Source organism: Thamnophis elegans, chromosome 10 (assembly GCF_009769535.1).
Source record: "Thamnophis elegans isolate rThaEle1 chromosome 10, rThaEle1.pri, whole genome shotgun sequence".
Classification (NCBI taxonomy): Eukaryota; Metazoa; Chordata; class Lepidosauria; order Squamata; family Colubridae; genus Thamnophis; species Thamnophis elegans.
This window is the reverse complement of record NC_045550.1, coordinates 22,948,971-22,961,501: the sequence shown is the minus strand read 5'-3', so window position 1 is coordinate 22,961,501 and position 12,531 is coordinate 22,948,971. Positions and strand designations below refer to the sequence as shown.

Sequence of the window (12,531 nt, the reverse complement as noted above, 5' to 3'; positions counted from 1 at the left end):
AGTTCAGGATTGGGTGCAATTGGCCTACAAGATGGTGATGATTACTAGTATTACACTTCTCACTGGTTTTTCCAGCAGGAGAATCTCAAAAGTACATATCATTTCTTTCTGGGGGAGTGCTATCTTTTCCGGTATCAAAGTGCTATCTTTTCCGTATCAAAGTGTCATATCTCCTGAACTCAGACGATCAAAAACCTACAACCACTCTGGCTTGCTAGAATTGAGTCATAGCCAATTTCTTCCCATCCAAGCCCTTAGTCTACTGAGCAGGCACTTGAACAGCATCACATGCCTGGCATAGAGTAGAGATCACCAGCATATTAACAATACTAAACCCCATGCAACTAGCTGATTTTTAATCTTTTACAGACCAATTTTTTTTTACTACATTCAGAGGAATATTGTTTGAAGTTCTAAATATAGATAGTCCTTGACTTACAATATTTAGTGACTGTCCAAAGTTACAGCAGCAGTGAAAAAAACTGACATGGCCATTTTTCTTTCTTTTTTGGGCAGCATCCCCAATGGTCATGATTAAAATTTAGATGCTTGACAAGTGGTTCATAATTATGACGGTTGCAATATCCTGAGGTCATGTGATCAGCTTTTGTGACCTTCTGACAAGCAAAAGTCAATAGGGAATCCAGATTCACTTAACAACCATGTTACTAACTTAACAAATGAAATGATTCACTTAACAACTGTGGCAAGAAAAGTCATAAAATAGGGCAGATCTCATTTAACAAATGTTTCACTTAGCAATATAAATTTTGGGCTCAATTGTGGTTGTAACTCGAGGACTACCTGTATTCAGACAAAATAGGGGAAATATTTCAATTATAATTTGTGGGAGGAAAACACACCAGTATGGGGATACAGCATAAATGCTAGCAACCAATCTTGACAATCCAGGAAAAAGGGAGTACAGAATATTTCTTGCATTGCTATGGCACGCTATAGAACCCTATATGAAATTTAAAACAACCCAGGAGTTCTCTGGCACCTTGAGGATTAATTGACACATTTGTGGTTGCATAAGCTTTCTGCAACTAAGCTCTAATTTCAGATATTTAATATGTTATAGCAAACATATTTTACTCATTCTAATTCACTTCATTTACAACTAGACTGCTTAATTTTATTCTTTAAATTAAAATCTTATTTAATCTTGATTATGTTTCTTGCTGGTACTATATATTACATGTAATAATGCAATGCTATTCCATTCCTATTCCATTAACATAAACAGGAAAGTTTTCAATAATTTTAAAATTACTTTATGCTTTAGAAAAATATTTTCCACCTTGCATATTTTCCAGGATTTAGATGGTATAGAAAAGCTGCTGCAGATAATATTGGCAGGAAGGTTCTGATAACTGATTTACCACTTACCGGTATTCACTTCCCCCCCCAAAAAACCCAATCAGGGGAATTCACCAATCTTCAGAATAACAGAATACCAGTAGGTAGCATAAAAAAATCTGTTCTGAATATTTTTTAACATTCAAAGTAGAAAATGTTGCTGTAATAATTTGATTTTTATAGAACTGGATTAAGGATCTAAAGACCATAGCTTTTAATATTAATTTTATTTTATTTCTTCTTCCTGTAAGAACAGTTGGTAGCAAAGGGATGGTAGCAAAAATCAGGTGGATTTCTAGTTAGCAAGTTATTTGTAGTTAATATTCCCTTCAAATAATCCAATCCATTAATTACACCAAAACAAAACCCTGCAAAATTGAAAGATCACTGAGCGTATTCTGTTTTTCAAAATCTAACAGTAATGTCAACTATTACAGAAAAAGTTGTTCTAAAAGAATAACAATGTAGTCATTCAAAATATAATTGGATATTTGTAATAGCTGTGCACTGTTAATAGTGTTTGTCTCTTTTTCCTTCTTCAGAGAAAACGTATTTGCTTCACTTACCCTACATCCACACAGGTGGAAAACTGCAATATTTAAGTATAAGTAAGCTGTAAATGCAGCTGCTACCAGTGAATGAAGCATATTTAGAATACTTCTGCATGTCATCCAGAAATTGTAACTGAGAACTGTGCCTCTCATAGTGAGGAAAATTCTACTCCTCCCTGTGGCCAAATGTAAATGCTCAATACACTCACAGGGGGAGTACATGCAAGTGCTGACAAAATCTGTCAGGCATGTCATTACTTGGGAATATGTAGGCCTTTTCCCGAAACAGCAAAAGCCTCTTCTAATTCTGAAGTGTTATGAACTGTATTGGTTCTGAATGCATGCTGAAACCACTCTAAATAAAGTAATGCTGGAACATCCAATAGGAAATGTCACACAGCACACAACAGCATAGTTAACCAGTTAGAGGAGAAAAATGGCAAAATTCAGGCTTTATTTCCAAATCCTTCTGCTTTGTTTTCTAGATCCGGAATAGCTAGATACAAGGAATCAAGTACTAAATATCACTTAACATATGAAAACATGCAAACAGATATGCTTTTTTGCTGCTATATGACAACACAGCTTATATCAACCTTCATCAGAGCTAGTATCAAGCAGCAGTTAACCAAGCTCCAGTGCATCTACTGAGGCCAGCTGGGAGAAAAGCAGCAGCAGCAGCAGCAGCAAAACTTCAGTTGTGCTTAGATCCAGATTCATCATCTGCTGAATTAGTGCTTCCAAAACTTTAGGTAAGAATCTAAAAGAATGTAGAAGCTGCTTATATGTGGTTTGGTTAATTCTTTATTGTGATGTCTAAACTATGATTTGATTGTTTTGTAAAGCCAGGTTATTGCATCTTATTTAATAAATCATAGTTAAGATAATTGTGACTCAGTGTGTTGCGTAAACCTGTATCTCCCTTTTAAGCCTACAGGCAGAGACGTTCTCATTTACAACCTTTACAAGCCATTTAGGGATTTTCAGATGGCGAGCCAAAAAAATTTGTGCTAAATTTAATAAAACATCTGTAACCCACTATGCTCTCCACTCAAATAAGTCTTAGCAATGGAAAAATATATGACACTGAATAATGATGATGCAGCATGAGGAAAAGCCATCCTTTATCTTCACAAAAAAACACAGAAACCAAGTTAGCTTCCAAGGGGAACAATATGTCCTCAGGTAAAGAATTGTGATAACCTTTTCCTTTCAAACTGTCCCTTTACTAGAGGGCACATTCTTTTGATTCCTACTCAGTTTCATATCTGTACTATATAACAAATGAGCTCCAATCACGGAAATCCAGTGATTTTTTTTAACTTCCCCAACCTCTCCCACATCCAACGATTTCTATGCTATCATTGTACTGCCAGGATCTGGCGCAATGATGGCAATACATCAAAGCTAAATGATGGAATAACATAAAAGATGATGCCTTCTATGAACCAGAGGCCATAGCACAGCGGTGTTGAATTTCAAATGCACTCCTCCGTTTGTAGGACTTCCTGGACGGGGCATCAGCAGCAAGTTTTAATATTGTAGGTAAGCTGACGTTTTTCTTTGTTCATCTGGTAATTTTAGCAGTTAGTAATTCACCAACAGCGTACAAAACCGAGCCATGCTTCGATCAGAAAAAAAAAAGCTTAGAGTCTTGGCATGTTGATATACAACAGCCTATTCCTTTTCAAAGGCTGGGAAAGGCCACGAGCAGCAGGGCTAACACCCCCCACCCCCCGATTGGCAAGCAAAGCCATCCCGTTTCAACCCCCGGCATCGCTAACCCAGGCTCAAAGCCCCTGGGACCCCAGCGAGCTCTTCCCTTTATCTGTGCCATCCGCTGAATTTTGCAACGGCCACCCCGGATAAGCCCAGCTGGGACGCCCTGCTGCCGGCACCGGGAAGAAAGAAAGCCTCCTGCGCCTATTCCATTGGCGGCTCTAGCCACTCTCTTCCCCTCCCTTTGAGGCTGGCGGGAGCAGCCCACTATGACTCAGTCATACCGTGACAACCAGCAAAGGCAAGCGAAGAGAAGGGAGCTCAGCAATGGCTGGCTCTCCTCAGGCACGGCAACGGGCCTCCTAGCGGTCCCCGCTCGCTCAGTAAGTATTGTAGGAAGGCGGGGAAAAGTCGAGGCGAGAGAGGCCTGTAAGGCCCGACCTAAAGCTGGAGCCGGCGTTGCCCCTTTAAGAGAGGCCAGACGCGTTGTGTTTAATGTATCAAATTGTAGCGGTCACGTGAAACCCTGGAGAAGGGGCAGGAGCAGGAGCAGGAGCGCCAGCAGCCATCGTCGCCGTCGAAGGTCTACCGAGCTGGGGGAGCGAATGGCTGTCGCTGATTGCGGCTAGGGTGGGCGCAAAGCCGGCAAGAAGGAGGGATTGAATCTAGGAGAGGGCCCGAGCTAGGACGGCGGCTTTCTCCGGACTGCGCGGCGATTCCTTCCCTTCCCCCCTTCCTCCTCTCTCTTTTTTGTCCTTGCGCTTCTGGAGGCTCCACGCTTGTTATTCATCGGAGCCGATTGATCGATCGATCGATTGACAATCGCGCGTTAAAGGGGCCCTGGCGCTGGGTAACTAAGAAGCTGGCCTCGCATTGAGCTCCTGTTCCTTTAATCCAGGCCGGCGGGGGGAAATCCTGCGTTGCGCCCTTGATCTTTAGTCATCTTTCCGCCCTTGAGTTTCTTCATACTCCGGTTCTTCCTCTCGTTCACCTCGATCCTTTAAGGCGCCTTCGCCATCCAGGGAGAAGCGGAGGAGAAGAAGCAGCATCATCTCTGCCCATTTCCGGCGCCTGCTCCCCTTCACCTTGATAGCGACCCTTTCGATCTGCTCAGCATACTTCATTTAATTGGTTTTATTGGGCCATCCACTCCCTACTTCGGAACTGCTTTATATTGCAAATCTTAGAGGTGAAGGAGGTGGTTAGGTTTTAATTGGTATCTGTGAAGGGGGAGGAAATCTTTGCGAAGCAGGCAGAGCTTCTTAGCTTAGATTCATCACTCCTCTGCCTTGAATGGGAAAAAGATTTTTGAAAATCCATGTAGGCTTTCTGTACTGGATCTTAATCGATAAATGGACCTGCTTTTTAATTTGCCACCCTATTTTCCTCTTCCGGAATTCCCATATTCTTTCTTGTCTTCGTTGTGTGCGATAGTGTGGTGATAGTAGCCCCCTCCCCCCCGTTTAATTTTCCTTCTGTTAGGGCTGAAATCGTGGCTGGGTTTCCTGTTGTTTCTTTTTTATGTGACACAGGTCCCATCCGCTGGTCTGCTAGCTCATTCTGTTGTGACTAGAGAGGTGCTGAAGAGAGGTATAGATAGATTTTTTTTTTAAAAAAATACATTTTTATTTAAAAGGGAGACTGAAGAGACTCAAGATGGCTGGAGATGATTGCAAGGAGTATGTAGGGGTTTCTTTGATCTGATCATAAAAACTAAGACAGCAGCTGCAGTTATATAAACCCAATTTAGAACACTCCGCTTCTCTCCTTCTCCTCCTGTATGCCTTTCTCTCTCTCTCCCCCATCGGGACTCACTTTGCAGGGTGGTGCCATTCACCAGCTCCCCTCCCTTTTCTTTTGCACGTTTGTTTCTATTTCTCTGCCCTAAATCCCACAAATTAAAAATAAAACCAACTCAAAATGGCTGAGGACTGAGTAGGTCCTCTTGGAATTGTACATTTCAGCAGTTCCCTTCTAGCTCTGTCTGTCTTCCTCTTCTCCCACCCCCTTGCAGGCTGGTTCCAAAAGGAGAAATAGCTTTCATGTCAGAAGGGAAAACAGAGAAGCAAAGGGGAAGAGGCGGGGTCTGGGCTTTTCATTAGCAGTTGAGAAATTCCTTTTCAGTTTGATCAAGGCATACTTGTTTTCCTTCCAGCGAGAGCAAACCATCACTCCAAAAGGCTGAGGATTTTGGAGTTGGGAGTATTGTTTTCACCTTAGTCTTATGAAAGATTAGAAACAAGGCCAATATTGAAAAAAGAATTCCACAGAGTATTAGAATAGGTTGTTTTTCCATTGAATTTGTCTCTGATTATTGCTGTTCTTCAGAGTAGACATTTTTAAAGTATTTTTCTTCTCATTTCTATTTGTAAAAAGAGCAAAGAATGGGAGGGTCCTTTTGGCTCTAGGCTGGAATTTCATCTGAGTGATTGACCGTCTTCCTACTGCGATTGCACTGTCCCAAAGCCAAGGAAAAAAATCCTTTTGCACCATTCAACTGCATTAGAAAGCTAGCTGCTCCTCCTGCCCTTTGCGTATGGATTTATATCCAGCTTTTTAATGATTCAATTAAAGACGCAAATTCTAATTTCTTACCGAGGAAAAATAATTGAAAAGGGAGGGTTGAATTTAGTCACAAGGAATACAAATTCCTTTCAGATCTTAAATGGTCAAAAAGTGGTAATTAGAATTTAATATAGGAGGTTTATATGGCATTTGGACTTCCTTCTGGATTTTGTATGGAGTTTTTTCAATTCTCGGTAAGTTTTACTTTTGCTTTTCAGAATCAGAATTAAAAACCTTATAAGAATTAAGAAAGTTTGGTGTCAAACTTTAGAAGTATCTATTCTGCAATTTTAGTACTGATTATTAATTATATTTAATAATAAATGGGCTTGTTGGGAATATATTACTTTAAATTTTAGGAGATCCACATTAATTGCATTCTTAATTTTTTGGTTCATTAGCAACTTAGTGGCCTTTCTGTTGCAAAAGTGGAAACTCGTCATCATCTGCTTTAGTAGACCAAAAACTGACTGTTTAAAGAGATTAAAAGGAAAGTTCTGATCTGGGTGAGACATGGCTGAAAACTGGAAGAACTGTTTTGAAGAGGAGCTTATATGTCCTATTTGTCTGCATGTCTTTGTGGAACCTGTCCAACTTCCTTGTAAGCACAATTTTTGTAGGGGATGCATAGGAGAGGCTTGGGCCAAAGAGTCGGGGCTAGTGCGTTGTCCTGAGTGTAATCAGGCCTACAACCAGAAGCCCAACCTTGAAAAGAACTTAAAATTGACCAACATTGTGGAGAAATTCAACTCTCTTAATTTGGAAAAGACTCCCTCAGTCTTACATTGTGTCTTCTGCCGCCGTGGGCCACCTCTGCCTGCACAGAAGATCTGTCTAAGGTGTGAAGCTCCATGCTGTCAGTCCCATGTTCAGACACACCTGCAACAGCCCTCTACAGCACGTGGGCACCTCCTGGTGGAGGCGGATGACGTCAGGGCTTGGAGTTGCCCCCAGCACAATGCTTACCGACTGTATCATTGCGAAGCTGAACAGGTTGCTGTTTGCCAGTTCTGTTGCTACTACAGTGGTGCACACCAAGGGCACTCAGTATGTGACGTGGAGATCCGACGCAATGAGATCAGGGTAAGTAGGAACATTGCTTCATACTTAAATGCAGCTTTCTTCTTGACTGCAAAATACAACTGGTGCAACCTCATTATTAGCCAACCAGTTTTCTCAGGTGGATGGGAATTGCTGAGGAGGGGTGTTGAAGCAGTCCCCACCCTTTCCCTTCTGCTGTGGTACCTTATTGTGGGCAGCCTAGAATCCATCCTGCTGCCTGTCCAGATAGTGTAATGCTTTCAGTTGAGGTGGTGGATGTTGACACACAATGTTCAGTTTAAGTGGAATAGATGAGGTTATTTTACATTTTTTTAAAACAAAATAAAAACTTTTCCTTAAATTACTAAGTTTTATTTTGCCCTAGCAGCAAAATATCTTTAGCCAATTCAGTGCTTGGTGCTGTGTCAAAGAGCATCAATGAATTAGTACTTACTTCAGGTAAAGGCCAGTTTCTTAGCTGTCTAGTCTTCCCCAGTTCTTTGTTTACTGTCAGCTATGGTTTACTTTGTCCCTGTTTTGATCTGAGGCCAAAGAGGGACCATTGACATTAAATGATAAGTAGAAATTGAAAGTGCAGCAAGAGCTTTTTTCTTATTTTTCTTGATTGCTCATCAGCAGGATCATTATTGTTTTAGTAGCTTTGTTCCTTAATTCTTCTAAGAACAGTTTTATCTTCAATAAGAAATGTGACTCTGTTTCCTCAAATGTACATTTTTACAATAATAAAATGATCCATTCTACCCAAAGGTGATCTTTCATTATAAATAAATAAAGGTAAAGCAAGAAGTGGTTCTTTAGGTTTTTTTTTTGCCGTTTGCCTTTTTTGTGTGTGCAAGGCCTACAGAATATGCTCTTCCATTGCTGTTAACTAGATTTACTGCAGGTCACTCTATATATTTATCCTGGTGCTGTTCTCATATTTTAAATGTGAAAACGAAGAAGTAAACAAAAGCTGACATTATCTTTTCAGACCTCCTTAGAAATCTTGTCAAGGAAAACAGGCTCCTGAGACTGCACAGGATGTTGGGGGAGGGGAAGGGAGGAATAAAGCAATGGGAATGTGTGTGGTGGGGAGGTATCTTTTCAATGTAACTAGTAACTCAAACAATAAGGTATAAAATGGGTGGTGGTGGTGTAGCGATAGTATTATACCTTTTCTTTCCTGGAAAAAAAACACAGTTATTTAAATGTTATTTCCCTGCAAATCTCAGAAAGCAGGAAATCTAAAGTTGTGGATCATTTTATGCTATTAGAGATTGGTATAGGCATATTAGAAGATATAAAATTCTATAGGATAGACTCTTCTCAGTGGTATAGCAAGTGAAGCTCTAGAATTTTCAGCAATTTTCCTTACTTTCAAAATAAAATGCCCATTACAGTACTCTTTGGTTCACTCTAGGAATCATTTCCTCAGACGCAACTGTCTTTTCTGCTCTTATTCAGAAATGGGATGCACAAAAAGCCCAATGGACCTAAAGGTTGAAAGTACAGTACTGAAATCTGGTTTTAAGCAGCTTTGTTTCCAGTGGTTGGAAGTAAAGACTTTATTACATTGCAGTCATCTTATTTTGTAAGACTTGTTGTCAAATCACCATTCTTCTTCCCTTCCTCCTTTGTGACCAACTTCCTAGAAAGGAATACTGTACCATATAAACTCAAACCTCTCCTACACTGACTTCCTGCTATAAAGATAGATATGAGATGGGTTCTTCACATTCATCCAAAAGGAACAAAATATTTTCCCCAAAAAGCCATCATTTAGTGGTGGAGCAGGGGGATGTAACTGGAACAGCATAAACAGCTTCAAATTAATATTTTGTACCTTGAAAATACAGTAAAGGTGGGATAGTCAATCTGATATTCTGTATTCTTCAGATGTTTTTGCCTGCATTCCTTTACATTCTAGCCAGCCTGGCCATGAACATATATACTTTGGACTGTAGTTGCTTTAATTCCTGACATCTCAGTGGTTTCTGATATGCTGAATTTTCAGGGGTCATTGGAGTGGGGGGTTCTATACATGGAAGTTGTACAAAAGATTAAAATATCATGAAGATTTATAGGACTACAGTCATAAAATCACCTAAAGTAGTTTAGCTAGCTTTTGGCAACATTAAAAATGGTTTTGATAGACTTTTTCTCTATGTCATCATTTCCCTTCATGCATGTTTATCTATGAAATGAAGTTGTAATCTGTACTGGTGATCATGAGGCTGAAACCAGGGAGTGGTGTTTACTCTGGATTAATACTGAGTTGGAGGGTGTGATCTTGAGTATGTGGCAAAAGTCGGACTGAGGAACAGCTGTGTGACAACACCTGCATGTAAAGACAGGCTGGCTGGGCCCTGTCTTCTCTTTTTGATCTGATCCAGTTACTTCAAAATCTGCACAAACAAGTCCACAGATTCCTTTCAAGCATCATTGTGTAGGATAAATATTTAACAATAAATGAACAGCAGTGGCTATAAAACAGACAACTTGTGTATATTACAGTGTTGCCAAAATGACTCATCATTTAGCTGCTAAAATGGGGGAGTGATAAGTCATTAATAAAATTGCTTTTTTATTATTTTCTAGTTGGAGAACTAATCTTGTGGCTGGGATGAGGGTAGATATTCTGAGTAGAGTGGTTTGAACAGAAAGATCAACCCCCCCCTCTACTTTTTGCAGATTTGGGTGGGAGTAAAGAGGAGAAGCCAAATTCATCTGTTATTGGCTCTGCACACCTATATAGGAAGAAGGGAAGATCTGGCAGAACTATTGAAAAACTCATAGGATTGGCTTCTACCCTCTATTCATTTTATTTATAGATAGGAGGGAGAAAAGGAAGGAATGTTGAATCAAACAGAAATCTTTTTCCTCAAATCTAGGAGAGGTTTGGCAAATGACTGAAGAACTGAGACTGGTAAATCCCACTAACAGTTCAATTCAGAGCTTGCTTTTTGATAATGAGTCAATTTTCTGGAATTTTTAGTTATGCCCACACCCAACTTTTTCTAGAAACTTACCTTGTGTCCTTCATTACCTTCCATCATATTATGTGGCAAGCTGTATTTATTTACTGGTGGATAGCCAGTCTGCATATGAAATGAATTAGTAAAAAGTCATCCCAGATTGTCTGGTAGTATTTCCCTGAATAAGCAGACATTGTCTGGAAATCAGCTGAACTCTGTGTCCTTGTTTGGGCTGGGCAATTCTTGATTTTGACTTCAGTGTATAGTAATGAACAAAACCACTACATGTTGAGTTTAGTTTATTGTTGGGAAAAAGTTTTTGCTTCTCTTAGTCCTGCTCAATTTAACACTTTTCATGGGAGAATATTTTGAAAGCTAACATGATTTATCATTAGTCTTTTTAAACATACATATACGTATTTAGCCTATCTGAACCATTTATCATTCAAAGTTCTGAGGATGTGTTTAACTGAAGTTAACTTTATAGTTTTATTTACACGTAGGTTTTCCAAGGATGTGACCGCCTCAGTAAACTGTTGGCAAGATAAGTGGTCACCCATTTGTCTTTTTATACTGTTTTGTTTATATCGATTGAGTCAAGTATGTGTAAATACCGCACTTACATTTTGTCCTTTTGATGAGTGCATATCTCGCTCCATCTTTTTTTCCTGCAGTGCTAAATTTTAAACTATAAGTGAAATGAAACAGCAACTTGCTACTTTTAGAGATTTTGTGTGCATACCATCCATATTTTGGTGGCATATCCAATCAATATCCATCAGTAATGGATGTAGTCTACATCTCTTCCTGTTTCTGAATAAGTTTTTTTTTTCTAGTGTTCTTCATTAAAGAATACTAGTCTTCCCATGGAATCCTTCACGTGTCTCCTTACCTAATATCCTGGAATATTCTTCATCTCAGCCATTGTCTAACTTCCTTTTCTAACAATTTTTAAATGCTGTCCATATATGCAGTCATGGATATCTCTTTCTCTTTTGTACCATTAACATAGATTGCACAGTTTTCTTAATGCCCATGAACTAGGCTTTAAAAAAAACATTTTTTTTCATTGCAGTGGAAGAAAATGAATTAAACAGGAACATGGAGATGTTATGAAGTAAAATGCAGGCATTCTAAGAATAACGGGGAAAGTTTTGGAAAAACTGAAGTCTACAACAATAAAATTAAAGCCTGTCTCTTACAATTGAATAAGGGGTTTGTTGGAATGAATTAAGGAATAAATGAAAAAGGGGTGCTATTCCTGTTCATTTAAAATGAACAGAGTTTGTCCAAAGCAAATAGATTTTTATAAGGGAAGAATACTTAGAGCATCTTCAGGATTGAATTCTAAATATAACATAGCAAATGGACAAAGGAGACAGGAGGAGAGATTGCCTGAACCCTCAGTATGGCCTAGTCTGGCTTGCTTTGCCTGTGGAGGCAAGGAGCAGTTAGTTTATGTCTTGCAAATTGGCTTTTCATGCTCTTATCAAATGCTTCTCCCATTTGACTGCCTTGCCAGTTGTGTGTGTGAGAAAGAGAGACAGAAGATGGCCTTTGTGCCAGAGTACATTCTGATAGGAACTTTGTTACCTGGCCACAAAGAGGCCCAATGCTTTTTTTGTGTTGAAAAAGGCAGAGTTACAACAGCTCCACCCAAGCCACATGCAGGAACCAGCATGTGAGAGAAAACAAAATGGTTAAGAGTGTCGCTCTGAAGATTTCTTTCGTCAGGAGCTGTGCTGAAGTGTCGTTTAAAAATCATTCAGCATAAAGGGTATTATGGCCTAAGCATGATTTAACACAGTCGTCCTTTCTTCCTCTCTTCCCCAGCTGCCTTCTGTCTTCATCTTTCTTTTTGTGGGTGAAAATGCTTATAAGATCACAGTTATAATTCTGCACAGGCAAGCTGTCTCTGGGTGGCCTGTAAAACATGTTGCTGTCTGTTTTTCCAGCTCCATTTCCTGCTCTGCCTATCACTTTAAATGTGATGGGAGGCTGCAGGCCTTCTTCTCTACAGCAGCCCCCTCCCCTCCCCCTTTTTTTCTTCCCTGAAAGTGGCAATGCCTGCTGTGGTCTTCTAGTCCCTTGGCTTTCTGCTTCCTGAATTTCCTCCTACTTCCATAGTTCATAGTTCCCTAGTCTATGCAGCCATTTCCATTTCCCTCTACCTTGGCCATGCTTCCAAAATGCTCTTTAATGGTTTGTAAGGGCCATTTTGCTCCTCCTCATCTCTCTTGCTGATTTTCTGACTGATTTGGACAGCCTATGCATTTTTTTGAGCTGGGGCTTCTGTTTTTATGGAAATTAGCAGTGAG

At 39.8% G+C, this 12,531-nt stretch overlaps 1 protein-coding gene across 2 annotated transcripts in view; it reads left to right on the top strand.

Annotated features, from left to right (window-relative positions):
- Positions 1-3,907: 3,907 nt before the first annotated feature.
- TRIM8 (tripartite motif containing 8) overlaps positions 3,908-12,531 on the top strand; it is an 82,246-nt gene continuing 73,622 nt past the window's right edge. The window contains exons 1-2 of one of the 2 annotated variants that reach the window (XM_032225526.1): positions 3,908-4,015; positions 6,599-7,280. In XM_032225526.1, the coding sequence (XP_032081417.1) occupies positions 6,711-7,280 (570 nt within the window). In that variant the 5' untranslated portion in view covers positions 3,908-4,015; positions 6,599-6,710. Of the gene's footprint in view, positions 4,016-4,141; positions 6,392-6,598; positions 7,281-12,531 lie in introns of those variants that run through there. The other variant, XM_032225525.1, reaches the window with a different exon arrangement.